The 21,714-nt window shown below is 41.7% G+C and overlaps 1 protein-coding gene across 1 annotated transcript in view; it reads right to left on the bottom strand.

Annotated features, from left to right (window-relative positions):
- HFM1 (helicase for meiosis 1) overlaps positions 1 to 21,714 on the bottom strand; it is a 441,821-nt gene that overhangs the window by 152,288 nt on the left and 267,819 nt on the right. The window contains exons 17-20 of the mRNA XM_073592028.1: positions 17,917 to 17,964; positions 13,577 to 13,657; positions 6,075 to 6,166; positions 5,863 to 5,969 (exon numbers count right to left, since the gene is read on the bottom strand). Coding sequence (XP_073448129.1) covers positions 5,863 to 5,969; positions 6,075 to 6,166; positions 13,577 to 13,657; positions 17,917 to 17,964 — 328 coding nt within the window. The remainder of the gene's footprint in view (positions 1 to 5,862; positions 5,970 to 6,074; positions 6,167 to 13,576; positions 13,658 to 17,916; positions 17,965 to 21,714) is intronic.

Below are 21,714 nucleotides of genomic sequence, written 5' to 3'. Positions count from 1 at the left end.
TGATCAGCCCCAACCATGTATGAGCTGGCTAGCATTTGCTCAGTCTACGGAGGTAAGGTAGGACAACAGCTACTATAGTAAGGTGTCCAACCATTTTAGGATTTGTTCCTTCACTGGTGGTGTTCCTTCACTGGTGGTTAGTATCTACAGCCAGGCTATGCCTATGAAATAAATTGCCCCTGTTTGGTTATTTCATAAAGGGATACACCATGACTCCTTCTTGGCTGCTCACCAGTAGACCTCAGTAGTGAAGGTTTGTCCTTGCTGGGGTGTTTGGTGGCACAACAAAAATACACATTGAGATTTGTGACATCTCTGCTCATAAGGGGTATATTGCTGTACATCAGAAATGCACTGCACTGAAGCTTGTTTGGTGTCCTTTATATCCTAAAGGTACTGCTTTGCTTGAATACAGATCAGAAAAATACAACAGGGAAGGTGGTCTGTACTTTCTGGTGTTGTGCCGCACGGCAGAAATGCACATCATTGAGTCTGGTGATGACATTTCTGCTCATAATTGTTATATTGCTGCACATCAGACCTACACAAGATTGAGGTCTGTCTGTGGGGTTTTTGCGTCCTGTATTACTGCCTTATTGGTTGCTTATCAGAAAGGCAGCAGGAAAGATTAATGGGCCTGATTTGTTGGGCTCCATAACAGAAGTACAAATTGAACCTGTGCCAGGGGTAGTACATATATTGCCTTTGGTAATTGGTACGGCACCACAAAGTGGCGTCGTGCCGATTCAGACAGTGCTATTAACGGCAATGGCTGCCGATTTTAGGCATGCGATTTGACATGTTGAGTCGCATGCCAAATCACTTCAATATGGATGTGCTATCTCTATTCAGAATTGTTATATTGCACATCAGAGATATACAAGATTGAGGTCTGTCTGTGGGGTTTTTTGTGTCCTGCATTACTGCCTTATTGGTTGCTTATCAGAAAGGCAGCAGTGAAGATTGATGGTCCTGGTTTGTTGGGAAATACAAATTGAACCTGTGCCAGGGGTAGTACACATACTGCCTTTGGTAATCGGTGCAGCGCCACAAAGTGGTGTTGTGGCGATTAAGACAGTGCTATTAACGGCAATGGCTGTCGATTTTAGGCATGCAATTTGACATGTTGAGTCGCATGCCAAATCACTTGACTATGGATGTGCTATCTCTATTCAAAGTTGTTGTTGCACATCAGACATATACAAGATTGAAGGTTGTCTGTCCTTTATGTCTTACATTTACTGCCTTATTGGCTGCATATCAAAGGACACAGCAGTGAAGGTTGATTGTCTTTTTCTGATTTGTTTTTGCTGCTCAGCAGGGAGACACATTGAAGGTGGTGGCATCTCTGCTCAGTATGGGTATATTGCTACACATCAGACATACACAAGATTGAACATTTGTTTGTGTCCTGTATGTCCTATATTTACTGCCTTATTGTCCGTATATCAGAAAGGCACAGCAGTAAGTGGTGTTTCTCATTGATCTTCCTTGCTGTTTCTTAGGGATACACAGCAGGGGGTTGTTGGCTGCACTCCTCCAGGGAGCCACAGCATGGGGACCCCTTGCTTGTTCAACCTGAAAATTGCTTTTCCTGCGACCTGTGTAATCTTGAGGTCTGTGGTTCCGTAAGCAGGGACTGCTGGAGACACTGCAACCTGGAGCCGCACAGTCACAAATGGTACCCTTTGGAAGCCATAGTATATGACTTCTCATGCGTCTTGCAGTCTCAAGTCGCAGGTTGGGTCGCACGGGTGTGGGAACCCTAAGCTTATCTATCCCTTCTGGTTGAGGTTTTGCTACGCAGCAGGAATACTCATTGTGGAGTTATTGCCTTATTTTGCAGTAGACCAGAAAGATCGCAGCTGTAAAGGTTGTTTCTCTGTTTTTTATATTACTGCATAGCAGAAATACTCAACATTGAAGCTTGTTGGTGCTTTCTGTTTCAGATTGCCTTACCTTATGGCACTTCAGAAAAACACAATGCTGTAGGTTGCTTGTGTTCTTTCTGTGTTGGTTCTATGTAACTGCACTACAGAACTGCATAAGAGAAAGGATTGTCTTATAACTGTACTTGGTGGTTCGTCATAAATACGCAACATAGAAGTTTGGGTCTTTCTGTCTTATCTTTATGGCCTTGTTTTGCTGTACATCAGTAAAACACCACTGTAAAGGGGGTTCCCGTCCTTTCTGTATTTACCAATTATGACCTAGCTAGCTGCACTTCAGAAATGTGCAGCATTTAGGGTTTGTTTGTGTCTTAATGCTTACATATTGGCCGCACATCAGAAAACCAGACTGTGAGGACTGTTTGTCTACATTGAGGTTCAGATTTGGGTCTCTTCCCATATTTGATATGTTGGTTTAGCTAGTCACACTCAGATACACAACATTGTTGTCTATGCTTGTGTCCTTTCTGTCTAAATCTATTGTGCTATGTCCACAATCTATGGTCTTTTTATTTGTGATATTAATAATACATGTATCACCTTTTGTATTTCAGCCTTCTCTTCCATGGAAGGGCCAGGAGTTCTGGCTGCAGATGTCACATATCAGAAAGCCTCGACCCCTTACATTCAGGGATGCCAGAGCCATTTCCTAGGGTTGAAGCCCAGTAGGGTTATGGGTCACTGGAGGAAAGCGATAATGAATCGCCCTGTTTAATAAGAACTTAGGACGTTCTGTTCAGAGGAGTATTATGGCCTGAAGATGAAGTATAAAGATGTATACCTGACCAAATAGGTTACAGCTCAGTGCATGGCCTTCATTTTGCCCTTCTAGCAAAACTAGATGTAGCAATATGAGTGTTCTACTCCTGCTATGGATGTTAATCTCCTGAGTAGGCTCTCGGGCGTAAGTAAAACTATAAATTGGGCATGCCTTAAATCCAGGGATTAAGCTTCTGTTAATCTATTTACCTTAAAGCGGGGTTCCACCCAAATTTTGAACAATATCTGTATGTATTCTCTTCCTTGCCTAAATGCTGACACGCCGTTTAAAAAAATTTTAATCGCCATTATTACCTTTTATTTTTCTATTCTTCTTTGCACTTCCTGGTTCTCCTCCCGTGGGAGTAGGCGTGTTTCTAGCCTCTCCCAGACTCCGCACAGTCTCCTGGGAGCTAGTCTCAGGCTTCCCAGGATGCTGGGAGCACAGCATTCACCGCATCCAGGAAATAAATGCTTGTGGGCTTCAAATGCCCACAATGAAGATGGAAACCGCCTGCAGTGAATAATATAGGTTATTCTTTCCGACGAAATCTGACACAAGCGGACATATTACACACAATATGTGAGTATGTAATGCTGAGAAGAAAAGTTTGTGAATGAACTCAAAAAAAAAAAAAAATGATAGATAGGTGGACCCCTGCTTTAAGTAGGTTTCCCTTCAGTCTTGCTGACGTAAAGATAAAAATGAACAAGAGGTTGTCTGTCAGGGGAACCCTTTTTTTGGCAGTTTTATTTCCCTGGACAGGGTTGTGTTAAGACAGGCCCCCTTATTGATCAATGTACTGTACTTTCCTTAGAACACAGGTGTCTGATTAATCTTTTTAGTGGTTCTAAGCAGCACCTATAGGCACAATAGGCCATTGTTGGATGTGTGACAGGCAACATTGATAACCTACAAGTTTAACATGTTTTCTGACTCCATCTTTAAGAGCCCACTCCACCTAGATCCTGCATCCGAAGCAGAGAAGGCAGGGACATCGGTGGAGTAGACCGGCAGATCAGCCGCATGATCCAGCTAAGATACCTTCATCAAGCATATGGAGTGAAGGTAAAGCTCACTGCAGAACCGAGGTTTGCCAAGAGGGTCTTGCAGTGGTCCCACCCTAAGGTAGGCCTGAGGTACTTGCTTATCCTCTCAGGTGTGCCGTCTTGGAAGATGACTTGAGATAAGTACTAGTTACTTACCGGTAACTGTTTTTCTGGAAAATCTTCCAGGACGGCAGGCCTACTTCCCACCCCTTGGAGGAGGGAACATTTTAGAACACTAGAAGGTGAGTGCCTATGAGGAATAATTTCCCTTGTGAACCAGGTTCAGGAGTTACTTCTCTACAAACTGAGGATCAAGGGGAAGGGTGGGGACTTAAAACCGCTGTTGATTGATTGTGTTTCCTGTGGGGAGGAGCCTCTCATCTCTCAGGTGTACCGTCCTGGAAGATTTCCCAGAAAGACAGTTACCGGTAAGTAACTAGTACTTTTGGTTGTTGCTTTTGATAGCCCTAGTACAAGCGCTGACGCACTCTGTCGCTGCTATGAGAGCATATTTTTTTTGAAGGTGCGTCCAACAAGTCTCTTCCAGTTGGCCAGGGGGCCTGAGTGAAGTTGATGATTGTAGCCTCCTTCCGGAGGGTTTGCACAACAATCTTTAAAGACCAGTGGGCCCAGAAGACAGGTGGACATACAATGGAAAATTCCAAAGCTGACCACTGAATCCATTTAATCTATGTCCAACAGATCTCAGAAGAGAAGATGTTGACAAGATTTTTATACTGCTATAAGGCTGTCATGCCAGTGATGCCAAAAACATTGACTCATCTGGGGGACTTTCTCCCCAGTTTTTCTAGTACCTAAGGCAGGAGCCTTCTGGCCTGTTTTTAGTTTGAAGGAATCAAATGTGTTCATATACGACAATCGGTCAAGATGGTTCATGCAGACAGTCACAGGGACAGTTCAGCTGGAGGACCAGTTGGTATCAATCGAACGGCTGACTCATATTTCCATGTACTGATCATTGTCGAGCACCAGAGGCTTGTGAGATTTTCAGTGGCCAGATGTCACTTCCAGTTTAGGTGCTTTTACAGAATTGGCACAGTCCCAGGAATCTTTTTGAAAGATCTTGTTGGCAGTGGTGGTACCTTGGGCCAGGTGGCACAGGAGGGCGTTTCAATTTTTGCCTTCTTTAGCCTACGAGCTGGGCTATCTATGGATCAGAAAATCTTTGTGCCTATACAAATTCAACAAGAACTGGAATTTTGGACATTGCCACTGTGCTTTTTTGGAGGCATGCTTTGGTGTCTTTCTTTTTTTTACCAGGGATAGGGATACCACGTCTATCCCCAAAGTTCAATTTTAAAGTGGTATCCAGTTTCCAGGAAAACTGGGAAGTAGGGAAACTTGGTCAAAGGAGAAAAGTGTAAAAAAAAAAAAAAAAACTTTCATTTAGCCTTCGGGCCTTTAGGAGTCATCCACTCTTGGGTTACCAGGGTGATTAAACTGGCATGCAGGAAGTACACTTTTCTGCTCTGAAATAATTGCAAGCCTATTTGACTAGAGGGGTGGCAGCTTTTGAGGTAGTTATGCCAGGATTGCTTGGAGGATATAGGTAAGGGCTAGCTTGAAGGTCTGTTGCGGCCTTCATTCAACATTACAAATAAAATATGTGACCAGCATGTGTGGGACCAGAGAAATCAATTCCTTCTGGTTTTAGCATCTTTTCTTTGGAAGTTAGTATCTCTCTTAATTGTTCTCTCCCACCCTAATATTAAGCTTTGGTATATCCCATTGTGTGCTGATGGGAGGATGGGCCAGGAAAATGGAAAATTGTTATCAAATACTTACCGTAATTTTCCTTTCCTGGCCCATCCTCACGTCAGCACAGGACTCCCTCCCTAGTGGCCTGTCGTAGGCTAAGTTATCGCACTGTCTTAGTTGGGGAGGAGCTGCCTTTTATTCAGCTATACAGGTGGTAATGTTGGGCTCCAGAGGAGATGTTAACCCATTGTGTGCTGACGTGAGGATGGGCCAGGAAAGGAAAATTACGGTAAGTATTTGATAACAATTTTCCGTTAAGAGAGAGAGAGATTGATTCACACAAAGTGCCTGCAGCTGTGTAAGGAGTTTATAGCCTCCATTTTACCTGATAGTAATTCTGTTTTTGTCCTTGTTCATTGTATTGAGCAATTTCTTCTCACTTGCTCTGAGTTGGACATTGGAGAATTCTTTACATGTAGATAGTATCGTGACCTGAATATATTATTGATGACATAGGAGAATAAATTTGTACCTAAATATATTTACTGTACATGTTACTTTTCAACAAAAAAGTACCAGTGTTGGGAAAAAAATTACCAGTTCCGATAGGGTCTCTTTTCCATGAATATTGTAGAACAGTTTGGCTGTGTCAAAGGCAATATAATATGATGCTATCAGTTTACCATTTTCTAGGAAAGAGAAAAATGCATATTTGGTTGGTACAATAAATATGTAATACCAGTAACATCAAACTTGTTGATATACAGTGCCTTGCAAAAGTATTCACCCCCTTGGCATTTTTCTTTGTTTGTTTGAGGATTTTCATCATTTAATTTACAGAACATGCCCACGACTTTGAAGAATTTTTTTTTTTTTTTAATTTATTTTTTATTGTGAAGCAAACAACAAATAGGACAAAATAACAAAAAAAGTCAATGTGCATCACTATTCACCCCCCTAAAGTCAATACTTTGTAGCGCCACCTTTTTCGGCTATCACAGCTCCAAGTTGCTTTGGATATGTCTTTGACCTTGCCACATCTTACCACTGGGATTTTTTCCCATTCCTCCTTGAAAAACTGCTCCAGCTCCTTCAAGTTGGATGGTTTGCGTTTGTGTACAGCAATCTTTAAGTCTGACCACAGATTTTCTATTGGATTGAGGTCTGGGCTTTGACTAGGCCATTCCAACACATTTACATGTTTCCCCTTAAACTACTCAAGTGTTGCTTTAGCAGTGTGTTTGGGGTCATTGTCCTGCTGGAAGGTGAACCTCCGTCCTAGCCTCAAATCACACAGTGGCACAGGTTTTGCTCAAGAATATCCCTGTATTTAGCACCATCCATCTTTCCCTCAACTCTGACCAGTTTCCCAGTCCCGACTGCTGAAAAACATCCCCACAGCATGATGCTGCCACCACTATGTTTCACTGTGGGGGATGGCGTTCCTTGGGTGATGTGATGTGTTGGGTTTGCGTCAGACATAGTGTTTTCTTTGATGGCCAAAAAGTTCAGTTTTAGTCTCATCAGACAAGAGTACCTTCCTCCATACATTTTGGGAGTCTCCCACATGCCTTTTCGCAAACTCAAAACATGACGTTTTGTTTTTTGCTGAAAGTAATGGCTTTCTTCTGGCCACTCTGCCATAAAGCCCAACTCTATGGAGTGTACGGCTTATTGTCGTCCTATGTACAGATACTCCAGTCTCTGCTGTTGAACTCTGCAGCTCCTCCATGGTTACCTTAGGTCTCTGTGCTGCCTCTCTGATTGATTAATGCCCTCCTTGCCTGGTTCCTGAGTTTTGGTGTCCAGCCATCTCTTGGCAGGTTTGCTGTTGTGCCATGTTCTTTACATTTGGTTATGAGAGATTTGATGGTGCTCCTAGGGATAATCAAATATTTGGATATATTTTTTATAACCTAACCCATACTTGTACTTCTCAACGTTGTCCCTTACTTGTTTGGAGAGTTCCTTGTTCTTCATGGCAGTGTTTGGTTAGTTGTGCCTCTTAGGCCCCTTTCACACATGCGGACAGTATGTCCGTATTTCATCCATCCGTTTTCGGATGAAATACGGACATACATGCATCCCTATGGGATAGCGGGTGTCAGCGGATGTACATCCGCTAACACCCGATGTCGTCCGCCTCCGCTCTCGTCCGATTCTGCGGACGGAAGAAAATCCTATTTTTCTATCCGTCTGCAGAGCGGATCGGAGGAACACGGACAGACGGTCCGTGTTCCTCCGATCCCCCATAGGGGAGAGCGGAGATCTGACAGGGCGGTCCCTGCACAGTGTGCGGGTCCCGCCCTGTCATCTGCCTGCTCAGCTGGGGAAAGCGGAGCGATCCCCGCTGAGCAGCGGATAAACACGGGGCGGATCAACACGGATCCGTCCCGTGTGAAAGGGGCCTTAGGTGTTGCAGCATCTGGGGCCTTTCAAAAAGGTGTGTATATGTAATGAAAGATCATGTGACACTTAGATTGCACACAGGTGGACATAATTTCACTAATTATGAGACTTCTGAAGGTAATTGGTTGCACCAGAGCTTTTTTTGGGCTTCATAACAAAGGGGGTGAATACATACGCACATGCCAATTATCAGTTTTTTGAAAAATAGTTTTATGTATATATTTTACTTCACCAACTTAGACTATTGTGTTCTGATCCATCACATATAATTCAGATATAAAAAAAACTTTGAACTAAAGGCTGCAATGTAACAAAATCGGTAAAAAGCCAAGGCGGGTGAATACTTTTGCAAGGCACTGTATTTATTTTTAGTAGATGCTGGAGATTTCAAATGTCATATCATTTCTTATATCTTTTGGGACTCTATTTGTAGGATATGTGCACTTAAAGTGGTTGTAAAGTTTCCTTATAATAAAAAATATGTTATACTTACCTGCTCTTTACAAGGGTATTGCACAGAGCAGTCCCTTACCTCCTGTTTTGGAGTCTCCCACTGGCACTGTCCATTCCTTCTTCATGTGGGTTCCCCCATAGTAAGCCCTGTGTTATGGGGGCACCTGTGTGGGTGCGTAGGCACACACCATGTGGCTCGATTACATCCCCGCACTCTCCTCACAGGATTTGACTGACAGGAGCAGGAGCCTATGGCAGCGCTGCTGCAGATGGGAAAGTGCAAGGAGTCAGATAAGTGTTTTTAGGGAGGGGTAGGCCACAACAACTAGTGGGACATTTTTTGCTTTAATGCAGGGAATGCACATATGCTTGGTTCACACCATTGCGAATTGGATGCGGAATCACCGCATCCAATTCGGAATAGCAGGACATTTTGACTGGCTCTCTATGGAGCCGGTTCACATATCTCTGCAGCAGGTCCGGTGCGTTTTGCAGAAAAATTTGGTCTGAAATCGAACCTGAAATGGTGGACCAGCACGCACCGGACCCCTGCTGTATGCGGCTCATATGTGAACCGAGCCTTAGACTTTAAAACCACTTTGTTTACGAAGCCCCTTTACTGAAGAGTAGAGCCTATCTATTTAGCAAAGTGAAAATTTACTTTAGGAAGTGTATGTTCACTGAGCATAGAAAATAAGATGAAGCTGTGTTCAATTTGAATACTCAATGTGTAAGAGGGGGAAAAAAAAAAAATACAGTATTTTTGCTTGCACATGATTAGATGACTGAAGTGAACATATCTTTTTCACTAGGTGCAGTGACCATTTTCTTTGGAAATTGTAAAGCCTCTACTAATTTAGCAAATCAACCACTATGTGTCTACACTAGGGATGAGCCGACTTGATGAGGGATGTTCAAGACGAACGTAAGTTCACCTGTTCGCGAACAATATGCTGTGTTCGCTGCAATTTCGAAAGCTGCTGGAACACTGTTAAAGTCTATGGGACGCCAACATGAAAAATCAAAAGTGCTAATTTTAAAAGCTTATATGCAAGTTTATTGTTATAAAAAGTGTTTGGGGACCCGGGTCCTGTCCCAGGGGACATGTATCAATGCAAATTATAATTTTTTTTTTTTTTTTTGTTTATGCTTAAAGTGAAACAATAAAAATGAAATATTCCTTTAAATATTGTGCCTGGGGGGGTGTCTATAGTGTGCCTGTAAAGTGGCGCATTTTTTCTTTTTTGGTTGGGTGGCATGAACTTACACCGTGGAACCTTTTCTATTTTTTAATAAAGGACTTGTCCCAAGCTGTGGTTACCAATTCACACGGGGGAGGCTGGGATCTGGGGGTCCCCTTGTTAAAGGGGGCTTCCAGATTCCGATAAGCCCCCCCACCCGCAGACCCAGGCAAGGGTTGTGGGGATGAGGCGGGACAAGGTGCTTTGGGGGACTACCAAAACTACCCCAAAGCACCCTCCCCATATTGAGGGCATGTGGCCTGGTAAGGTTCAGGAGGGGGGGCGCTCTCTCACCCCCCCTCTTTTCCTAAGGCCTGCCAGGTTGCGTGCTTGGATAAGGGTCTGGGATTTTTTTTGGGGGGGGGGACTCCTACACACTTTTTTTTTTTTTTGTTGGCGCACGGTTCCCCTTAATTTCCATATCAGACACGAAGGGCCTGGTAAGGATTTTAGGGGGACCCCCACGCAATATTAAAAAAAAAAAAAATTATGAGCTTTATAATTAATAAATATATATATATATATATATCTCTATCCCGACAATTCATTACAGCCGCGATCAGTTTTAAATGACAAATTTTCCTTTAGAAATGTAATTTTGCTGTGGTACTGTTCTAAACACGGGAAAAATTAGCCACTTTACAGGCATATTATAGACACCCACCTGGCACGATATTTAAAGGAATATTTCATTTTTATTGTTTCACTTTAAGCATTAAAAATCACTGCTCCCAAAAAAAGTCAGTTAATAAAAAATAAATAAATATTTGCATTGATACATGTCCCCTGGTGCAGGACCCGGGTCCCCATACACTTTTTTTATGACAATAACTTGCCTATAAGCCTTTAAAATTAGCACTTTTGTTTGTGTCCCATAGATTTTAACGTGTTCGCGTGTTTTGCCAAATTTTTTGCCTGTTTGCATGTTCTGCTGCGAACTGAACAGGAGGGTGTTCGGCTCATTCCTAGTCTACACACCTGTTGTAGCCATTATGATGGATTTCCACTCTCCTTAAATGAGAAGTATTGCCAAAGTTTTTTTGGCTATACTTCTCATGTGGGTCACAGGAGTGCAGTCAGTTCTGCACTCCCATGACCCATTTTCAGTAGACAGCGGGTTAAAGCCACAGTCTGTCAAGGCTTTGAAAGGATCCCAAGCATCTGGTCACGATCCACCCAGAAGCCTGGACTGACAGCTGGCTCAGCCTTTCAGCAAGCTGCTGGAAAACTGAGCCAGCTGCTCCCTCCCCCTCCACAGAGGGGCAGAGTGGAGAGCTGGTGACTCTGCAGGTGGAGGTCCATGAGCTGAATGATCCGTAGTGTTTAAACGCTCTGTTCTCAGTCTTAGAGGTGGCGGGAGACAGCTGCAGCTGGGATCAATGCTGCAGCCATCTAGGCAAGTATGATTTTTTTTTTTTTAAGATTCCCATACTTCTCTTTTAATGGCTTTTTATTAAAGAACATTAATGGGTACAGAAGATTGTGTAGTCATACATTGGTAGTTCATTAACTAGATAATGAACAGTGGCCAGTACAGGGACACAATTTTGATCGTGAGAATAACACATATACAAGAAATTATGTACCCCGAATGCAGTATGCAACTCTTAAAATTGTACACTGATAAACATAGGTTGCCTCATCCTGGTTAAAGAGGTGAGGTCATTTTCGCTCTAGTTGCCGAGGGATAGTAATATTTGCATCTTTATTTGGCGTCAGACAAAATGTCAGTAGCGGCATTCATTTGTGACAAAGAAAAAGAGGGGTGGCGGAGGTGAGAAAAGGGCGATATGGTCTCCTTAAGTTTTTAATCCATTGGGCATTACAGGGAATGCAACAAAAAGATGCTGGGACAAGCAAAAGATTGGCAGGAACACCCAAATCCAAAAAACACCCAAGTAGACAGGAACAGCATTAGGAATTGTGGCTGGGAGATTTAATTGTTATGCAGCGTACACACAAGCAGACTTTCCAACAGAAAAAGTCAGATGGGAGCTTTTCATCGTATATTCCGACCATGTGTATGCCCCATAGGACTTTTTACGTGGCAAATTCAGATGGACTTGGAGAACATGTTCTATACTTTTCCGACGGAATAAATTCCTAATTGGGAAAACCGCTCGTTTGTATGCTGTTCCGATGTACCAAAAATGACGCATGCTCTGAAGCAAGTACGAGATGTTGTACATGTTGTATGTCACCGCGTTCTTGACGGTCGGAATTTGGTGTGACCGTGTGTATGCAAGACAGCTTGAGCGGAATTCCGTCGGGAAAACCTTCAGAGTTTATTCTGACAGAAAAAACGGTTGGGTGTTCATGGCATCAGAATGCCCAAGCCAGAAGGCTGACCAACTAGGTCCCATCTATAACTGAAATGACAATTTTGGATGGACTGACCCATTAATGCAAAAGGATAACTTCGAGCATATCCCCCACTAGCTTCCAATATCTCTTAGAAAAGATACATGTTGTATGTCACCGCGTTCTTGACGGTCGGAATTTGGTGTGACCGTGTGTATGCAAGACAGCTTGAGCGGAATTCCGTCGGGAAAACCTTCAGAGTTTATTCTGACAGAAAAAACGGTTGGGTGTTCATGGCATCAGAATGCCCAAGCCAGAAGGCTGACCAACTAGGTCCCATCTATAACTGAAATGACAATTTTGGATGGACTGACCCATTAATGCAAAAGGATAACTTCGAGCATATCCCCCACTAGCTTCCAATATCTCTTAGAAAAGATTTTCCTGAAGTAGTTTGTATTTTTAACCATGCTTAAAAGGCAATAAAGCCATTTTAGTTCTTTCATCGCTGGACTCAATTATTTTTACAGTATATTCCATTACGTAAAATCTGTCAGCTTTCTAAGTGTATTCTTTTGGGGCTTTCTGTGCACTCATTTATTCAAAAGATATATAAAGGTTTCTAAGAGATTCAGTTTGAAAGCAACCATGCAAAATGGAATTATTAGTTTGGGTACAGCTGACCTTAAAGATATACATACTAATGACTTAGGACCTATTGTGCCCCCTCACCTGCCCCATAAATATTACAGGCCTCAGATCAGACATAATAATGTTCTAAAATGATGCTATGGCTTATGTTAGGCATCTCTCCTTGCGCAGGGTTCGATCACAAAGAATAATTAAGGAGCCGTCTCCTTTTAGGCTGTAATAGAGCCCTAGAGCTGGGCTCTATTACATTCTATGGATGAAAAACTGTACATACATAGTCATTTACAGCCTGCCAGCTACAACAAGAAATGGAATGTCACTTGGCCTGGCATAAATTGTAACTTGGTAAGCTTTTGATCTAGGACCTATGCAAGCCATGTAGTATTTGTAAGGAAGCCCAACTGGCCTTACGATTGTTGAATACACAGCTATTATTTGAAGAACTCCAGACAGAAAATAAATCATCAATTAAAATATAAAGTACGACGTAATGTGTCCCTCGTATTTGATTTTTTTTTTTTTTCCCTCTATTTTGACCTGTAGCAGTACCCGAGGTGAAGGTTCTAAACAGGTTGCAACTGCATTGTGTAAATAAATTGTAGTTTGTGCAATGGTTAGTTTGTGTGGAAAAATATATGGAAGCAGGTTTGCCTTTTTCTTTGTGTAATATTAAAGACAAAACTTCTTATTTATTTATTTTTTTTTTTTTTTTTTACTGACAGGGGTTATAACCATCCCTTACTCTAGTCAAAAGGAAAACATATATAGTTCTACCTTAAACATTGTTGACAATGGCACTAATTTGAAGGAATCAACTTATTCAACACCGTGAATCCAGGAATTAACTGAAAATACCAAGTAAATTATTAAGACATAAAAATAATAATTTTACTATACATGTAAAGAATATTTCTTGTTTCCTGCTTATAATGATGAATCAGATAAGGCTAAGCATCGCAAATTATGCCAGTCTGCAGCATTTAATTAATTAGTCAATGCATTAAAAAAAATAGGTAGATAATTAAAACAACTTGATATTTTTACCTGTAGGCTTAAAATTAACGTCTTCATCCATTTCAATTAATCCAACAGATGATAAATCATTTAAATTTTTCAAACACAGTTCTGTTATGTATAAAATATGTATATCAATTATTAGCATAAAGTTGAGGCTTGCCATTTAAAAACATTAATACAAGCAAAAGTAGGTCTAAACAGGGCAAAATATAGGATAGATTTATACATTACTATTTGAATTAACACCTCTTAACATTTTTGTTAAGGAATGACTACAGTTCATTTGTGGGTTTTTTTTCTTGTTTGAGCTTCATTTAGTTTTTACTTTCTGCCACCCAGAATAGTATTGAGTCCAACTTCTGCACATCAGAGACTCACCTGCTGTGTTTTAATCCAGCTAGGCAATCTACAGTAGCTTGCATCTGGCTCAACTATTTGGGCTAACGGGTATAGAGTGATCTGTGTTGTGTGCCCCAGCATTCTCTTTATGCTCTCGGCTGCTTTCACACTGCTCCATTGAAAAATTGCATCAAAAATGCATATGCGTTTTTTATGCATTTCCAATGTGTTTTTTGGTTGTCTGACTCTCAGCATGCACCTGTGCATGCTGACATTTTTTTTTTTTCTATTCGTTACAATGGGAAACTTTTTTTTTTTTTTTTGCGTGATTTTGAAAAGCGCACCAAACTTGTCAACAAATACATAAAAGCAATCAATTTATTTCAACAATGCACATCACAAAACAAAAAATGAATTAAAATACAGAGATCATGCATTATGCCTCAACTGTAATGTCCAGAAGGCCCCCCCCCCCCCCCCCCCATTAAAATACACAAATCCCAAGATCTCGCAACAGACTGGGGTAACAATTAACAGTGTGGAGGTCCTGCTGTTCCTCATTTCCTCAACATGTTTTTCACATATTATAACTTCCTTGAGGGGCTGGAGGCATCAAAGAACATTGGTATGTGCAGGTTCTTTCTTTGCTTTAGATCCCTGGTGCCCAACATGTGACCTGTCGACTTTCTTCATGCGGCCATTGATTCTGGGCACCATACAGAAAACAGAGGTGTTGGGGGGGGGGGGGGGGGGTTTAAAAATTGCACTGCCATGACCACAAATTAAATGGGGGGGGGGGTGTAACTTTTCGCTGACAACTAATGTAGGGGGGTGGCAGAAGGATTAGATTTCCCTGGAAGTGACCCCCAATGTATGGGGGTTAATAGTACTGACTACAGTGCTGGGGCCTATTATTGCACTCAGAGACACCAATGCCGAGGGTTATAATTGCATTCACTTAACCCAATGTTGAGGGTTATTGCACTAACTGACACAAATTTTGGGGGTTATTGTTGCATCCACTCACACCAATGTTGGGATTTATTATTGCACTCACCTACACCAGTTTTGGCGGCCTACTATTGCACTCACCTACACAAGTGTTGGGTGTTATTGCAGTCACTGACACCAATGTTGGTGGTGATTATTGTGTTCATTGACATCAATGTTGGGGTTAATTAGTGTACTCACTGACGCCAATGTTGGAAACGATAATTGTGGTCTCTGATAGACATGAGTGATTAGGTTCATTCAGATTCATTTTTCGGACGAAAATTTAATTTTCAGAGATTCAGATGTATCTGAATTTCCGAATGGACATTGAAACGAATGCCAACAAATCTGAAAAAAGTTATACGGAAAATAACAAATGCATTTGTTCATTCATTTCATTTGGATGACGTCACATTTTCGAATTTGTTTGTTATTAATCCAAATTGATTGTGAATAGCTGGTTGTTAAGGAGTGGGCGACCGTCACATCCTTAACAACCATGACCCATCTGCTGTCAGTGGGACAGCATTGGGGTCCCCCCCCAATCCATACCAGGCCATTCTGGTCTGATATGGATTCTGAGGGGAACCCCATGCTAATATTTTATCAATGGCATGGGGTCCCAAAAAAGCCATACCAGACCCTTAGGTGTGTCCACTGACACCAATGTTGGGAGTTATTATTGCACTCACTGACACCAATGTTGGGGGTTGCTATAGCACTGACGCCAATGCTGAGGGTTATTATTAGGTCCACTGTCATCAATGCTGGGAGTTATTGTTTTCACTGACACCAATTCTGTGGGTTATTACTGTATGCATTGACACCAGTGCTGGTGGTGTTGTACTCCTGCACTTTTTTGTAGCATATCACAAAGCACACTTTCAACAAAGTTGAAGGATCAACAATTTTGGGCGCTGCTATTGTGTGGACCGCTGGAGTTGTTGGGGGTCAAACTTGAGGCCCCCTATGATTTTCAGGTTGACCACCACTGGTTTAGATTCCCCACTCTGGTTACCCCAGACAGCAACCTTTAGCTACACTCCCTGGCTAGAAAATTGTGTAATGTCTGTAACTCCAATTTACCCCATCTAGCTGCCAACTGCCTCCAGCAAGGTCATTCCAGGTACCATACACATTGTGGGTACCATCTTAAATCTCAACACCTGGGGCCCTGGGGAAGACCACGTCTCAGAAGGCACTCTCAGAAACTCCATATTGGGAAGATTCTTCTACCATTCTACTCATGGCTCTCACTTATTTCACAGGGCAAACACCCATGTCCATCTACCATTAACTGTGTGAATTTGCTAACACACTGGGAAAAATTACCACAAATCGGGGGGGACAAACAAAACCAGGAGAAAAACTTCTTTCGCTATCCCATTGTGTAGAGGAAAGCCAGAAAGGTGAAGACAGATCATGTTTATAGCAGGTCTGCATATAGCCACAAAAGCAATACACATTTACTGCTCTCAGCATCTATAGGACTGGTAACTGCCTTTATCTTTATCATATGGAAAGTCAGTGAGCATATTTTACATGGCAATCCTACAGAAACCTACAGGTACTGCATCATTATACTGTAGATGTCTATAAAGTAACAGAATTATCATGCCTTCTAATTATTCCACCTAAGTGACCTGAATCTCAGCTACAAAAGGAGCAAGAACCGCTGCAATAAAGGCAAAATATAGTAAGATATAGGCACAATCTATGCTGATCCAAATGTGTTCAATATTTATTGGTATAGGGCTTTATAATTTTTTTGCTTGAGGTGGTGCTTTAATGTTTGCATTGTTCACACCTCTGCTCCTAGTAAACATCTTCCATATACAGTTTCAGCTCACTTTTATAGACTAAAAATATCGCTCATGCATGCTTAAATTATTTCAAATTGATCATTGCTTTGTTACTGATATCATAGATTTCAAGCTAGACCATTTTATACTCCAATGTTAAACTATCATTATGCGTAAAACAATCATTAATTCTGCACAATAAGTTTGTGTATCTTGTATCGAAATACGTGTAAGCCTGGATTCACACTGAAGGCAGGATTGAAATTGTGCGAGTTCAGCTGAACTCGCACAATTTGAAACCTGCATTTCAGTTCGGACTTTGGGGGTGATTTCACAGACATCTGTGCGGATTCCTGCACAGATGTCTATTGAAATGACCCCCGCAGTCGCCAAATGTAGTGGAATAACTACTTTTGGGAATCGGTGCAGCGTTGCACTTATTTGGACGGTGCCGTTGCCGGCAATAGGCGGCGAGTTGACATGTCAAATCACATGTCAAAACGGCCCAATGTGAACATGGGCTAAAACCACAATCTGTGCAAATTATGTAGGTTGAGATCCACAATAGAATAATTGTGTTAAATAGATTCTCCGTCTTATCTGCTAAACATGTTGAATGATAAGGGAAAGCTAAAGTAACGGAAGTTTAGGGGAGAGTGATGAGTTAAATCCAAATCAAATATTTATGAAATTGCAGCTTACCAATTCTTAAATGTGGTGGCTGCAGCAGGTTTTTTTAGGCTTTCTTTCATTTATTTTCACCTGGTGATCTGGTCAGTAAGTTTGTTGTTTTTCAACAGAAAAAGCTGTCCAGTAAATGTATGTTAAGAGTGTTGAGACAAACCATTTACTACTGACAGGGGTGCTGACAATGGTCATCTTTTACTCATTCATGTAAAACCTTTTATGCCAAAAGAACAAAAAAACTGTTGCTGTCACTGCCTGTGTAACTGCAGTGTAAGCGGGAGTTTGGCTTCAATTTGTTAGTGTATCTAAATCGGCTACACTATCTAATACTCCCCTTCCCCCAGACTGGTAATGATGCTGTCCAAAGGTGCCCCTGTGCTCCTTCATCCACCAAGTGAAAATGGGGGGTGGGGGGGAGCCTAAAAAAAAAACCGAATGCAGCCACCACATCGAATGATTGGTAATGATATATTACGTTCTGTGTTTGGGTTTAATACAGCTTTAATGCAAAAAATAAATAAATCAGGAAATGGCTATTTCTCTTACCTTGCAATTTAGCTTCAATCCCTGCTTTACCTAAACCTCTTTGGAAACCTACAAAAAAATAATATTAGCAACTTCCAAGTCTAAAACCCCATACACACTATCAGATTTTCTGCTGATTTTTTTTTTCCTTCAGATTTACCAAAACCATATAATATGAGGTCAAACCTTAGTTTCAATTTATATGCAATCAGGCAGGCCCTTGCACTACATGGTTTTGGTAAATCTGAAGACAAAAATCAGTAGAAAATCTGATAGTGTGTATGGGGCTTTAGGAATAGAAACAAACAAAAAAAAATGACCAGCAGACTTGGGGAATGCACATGTGCATCTATGTCTGTATTGATTCACTGTTGATTCTCATTATGTGTAAACAGTAACCACTAATAAAGGCCAGAAACAAGTTAAAATTTACCCCCTCCACCATTCTATTCAGTTGCTGGTAGTCACAAATAGAGCCAACAACTCCACCCTTCTATATCCTCCCCATATGACAAGGTTTGTGCAGCCTTTCGCCAAATATCAGCTGTGCCACATGAGAGTGAGCCACATGCTCCCCCATACCTGGAAGTTTTGGGTATCTTTAGTCACTTCTGGTTGCTGAGTAAGGAAGCCAAGTGTGTACTGCTGGCGAGGGCATTATTTAAGTGCACCAGTTGCCCCGCATGACCAGATTTACGTGTGTGTGTGTGTGTGTGTGTGTGTGTGTGTACAATAAATATATACATAATGAAAACGATGGGACCGATGCTTTGATGCAATATTTCTTTAGTTGAAATTTCCAAAAGACATAAAAGTGCAAACGTGCAAGCCGCAGCAACTATACAGTATCGAGCATAAATCGCTCTTACTCAGGCTTCTTTGGCTGTGTGTGAAGACACTGACACAACCCCTTTCCTTTATCCACACCCAACAAAATACCACACATGTGTACAATCTAATCGTTCTCAGTAGCAGCCAACAGCATTCAAAAAGTTTAACCCCCTCCAGTCAAACACAAGAAAAAAAATAGTATTGCTTTTAGAATATTTTTTTTTTTAGAATGTTTTCTAGAATATACACAGGGATTCCAGTAATAGATACAGATGTATAGTTTGTTTCCCTTTAGATCCAGTGGAATGAGTCCCTGTCTGAGAAATTGGCTAATAATAATTATTATTATATATTCAGTATGAAAAAGAAGCCTGAGACTACACTATTGTGAATTGGGTAGACTAAAAACTCTTGAATGAAACCCTTGATGATACTGTATGCTGCCGATTTTAGATATCCTGATGAGACTTAAACGATATTTTTTGTAATTAGATGTACATAGGTTAATTTTCTATATATGTTCATTTACGGATTCACAATACTATTTTTTTTTTTTTTTTTCTTTTGTTTCTGACTGGAGGGGGTTAAACTTTTTTTGAATGCTGTTGGCTGCTAGTGGTAACGATTAGATTGCACACATGTGTGGTATTTTGTTGGGTGTGGATAAAGGAGAGGGATTGTGTCAGTGTCTTCACACACAGCCAAAGAAGCCTGAGGAAGAGCGATTTTATGCTCGATACTGTATAGTTGCTGCTGCTTGCACGTTTTCACTTTTATGTCTTTTGAAAATTTCAAGTAAAGAAATATTGCAGCAAAGCATCGGTCCCATCATTTTCATTATCCATTTATGGTGGAAGATTGGGAGTCCACCGTGACTATGCTTAGACCAATCAGAAGATTAAGAAAAGAAGTTAACCCACCTGTTGACTGATAATATATATAAATATATACACATACACACACACACACCTCACATTTTTGTAAATATTTTATTATATCTTTTCATGTGACAACACTGAAGGAATCACACTTTGCTACAATGTAAAGTAGTGAGTGTACAGCTTGTATAACAGTGTAAATTTGCTGTCCCCTCCAAATAACTCAACAAATGGCCATTAATGTCTAAACTACTGGCAACAAAAGTGAGTACACGCCTAAGTGAAAATGTCCAGAAATGATAGCAGCGCAGCCATTGACTCCCTCTGCTGTCAATTAAATCCAATGACACAGGGCCGAGTCTGGCATTCTGTGTCTATGGAGCACGCCCCAGAGCGCCTCTCCTAGGGGTTTACCGATGCGGGGAGGAGCTGCAAGCGCCGTTGGGGGACCCTAGAAGACGATGATCGGGGCCACTCTACAAAATGAACTGCACAGTGGAGGTAAGTATGATGTGTATGTTATTTAAAAAAAAAAATTAGGATTTTTAAATACAGCTTACCTGTAAAATCCTTTTCTTGAGAGTACATCACGGGACACAAAGTATTCATTACATAGTGGGTTAGATAGGCACCATCGGTGATTGGACACTGGTTAACCCCAATTATAGGGAATTCCTCCCCTATATAAACCCTCCTATACGGGGTGGACCTCAGTTTTGTAGCAAAGCAATAGGTAACCACGTAAAGCTCTGTGTCCTGTGATGTACTCTCAAGAAAAGGATTTTAAAGGTAAGCTGTATTTAAAAATCCTATTTTCTTGATCATACATCACGGGACACAGAGTATTCATTACATAGTGGGATGTCCCAAAGCAATGCTCATTTGAGGGGAGGGAGACACAGATCAGAAAATATAGACCGCAAACGGACCAGAGGAACTAAATTGCAGCCTGCAGTACACTGCGCCCGAAGGCGGTATCCTCTTGCCCTCTTACATCCACCTGATAGAAACTGGTGAATGTATGGACTGAAGACCAAGTTGCAGCCTTACAGATCTGAGCCATGGAGGCCTGGTGATGCACTGCCCAAGAAGCACTAACAGCCCTAGTTGAGTGCGTTTTCACATGAAAAGGAGGAGTCTTCCTCTTTATATCATAAGCCTGAAAAATAACCTGTCTAATCCATCTAGAAAGAGTGGATTTCGACTCTGCTTGGCCTTTCTTATGGCCATCTGGCAGAATGAACAAACAATCAGTTTTCTGTATCTGAGCGGTTGCCTGCAGATAGACACTGACTGCTCTAACCACATCAAGAGTGTGCAAAGATTCTTCCTCTGCGGACTGCGGATTTGGAAAAAAGGATGGTAGGATTACATCTTGATTCAAATGGAATCCTGAAACCACCTTAGGTAAGAAGGAACGATTAGGACGCATAACAATCCTGTCCTTGTGAATAATTAAATATGGCTCTTTACAAGAAAAAGCTGCCAATTCTGATACTCTCCTAGCAGAGGATATGGCTATCAAGAAGACTAATTTTTTAGTCAAAAGCGCCAAAGGAGCCAGGTGCCATGGGCATACTGGAGGTTTGACTGGCTGATTCAACCGCAGTGCCCCCTGAATAAAGGCCCGGACAAGAGAATGTGAAGCAATTGGCTTCTGAAAAAATACAGACAAAGTTGAAATTTGGACTTACATAGTGCTCAAAGCCAATCTCATTTCTAGGCCTGACTGAAGAAATGTCAAGATTCTGCTAATCATATACCTTCTAGGATGCCATCCCCTGGGTTCACACCAGGAAACATATGCCTTCCAGATTTTGTAGTAAATAAGCCTGGAGCCCGGCTTTCTGGCATTGACCAGAGTGGAAAGGACTGACTCCGAGAGCCCACGGTCTTTTAAAATGTGGGTTTCAGCAGCCAAGCCGTCAAATTTAGACTTCGCAAAGCAGGGTGGCAAATTGGACCCTGTGTGAGCAGATCTGGCCGGAATGGGAGGAACCAAGGCCTGCCCACTGCCATCTTTACGATCTCTGCATACCAAGGTCATCTGGGCCAAGCCGGGGCTACTAAAAGGACGACTTTGCTTCCCTTTTGACCCTTCCCAGGAACC

Source organism: Aquarana catesbeiana, linkage group LG07 (assembly GCF_042186555.1).
Source record: "Aquarana catesbeiana isolate 2022-GZ linkage group LG07, ASM4218655v1, whole genome shotgun sequence".
In the NCBI taxonomy this organism is placed as follows: domain Eukaryota; kingdom Metazoa; phylum Chordata; class Amphibia; order Anura; family Ranidae; genus Aquarana; species Aquarana catesbeiana.
Note: the sequence above shows the minus strand (reverse complement) of the source record. Positions and strands in the feature narration are given on the sequence as shown.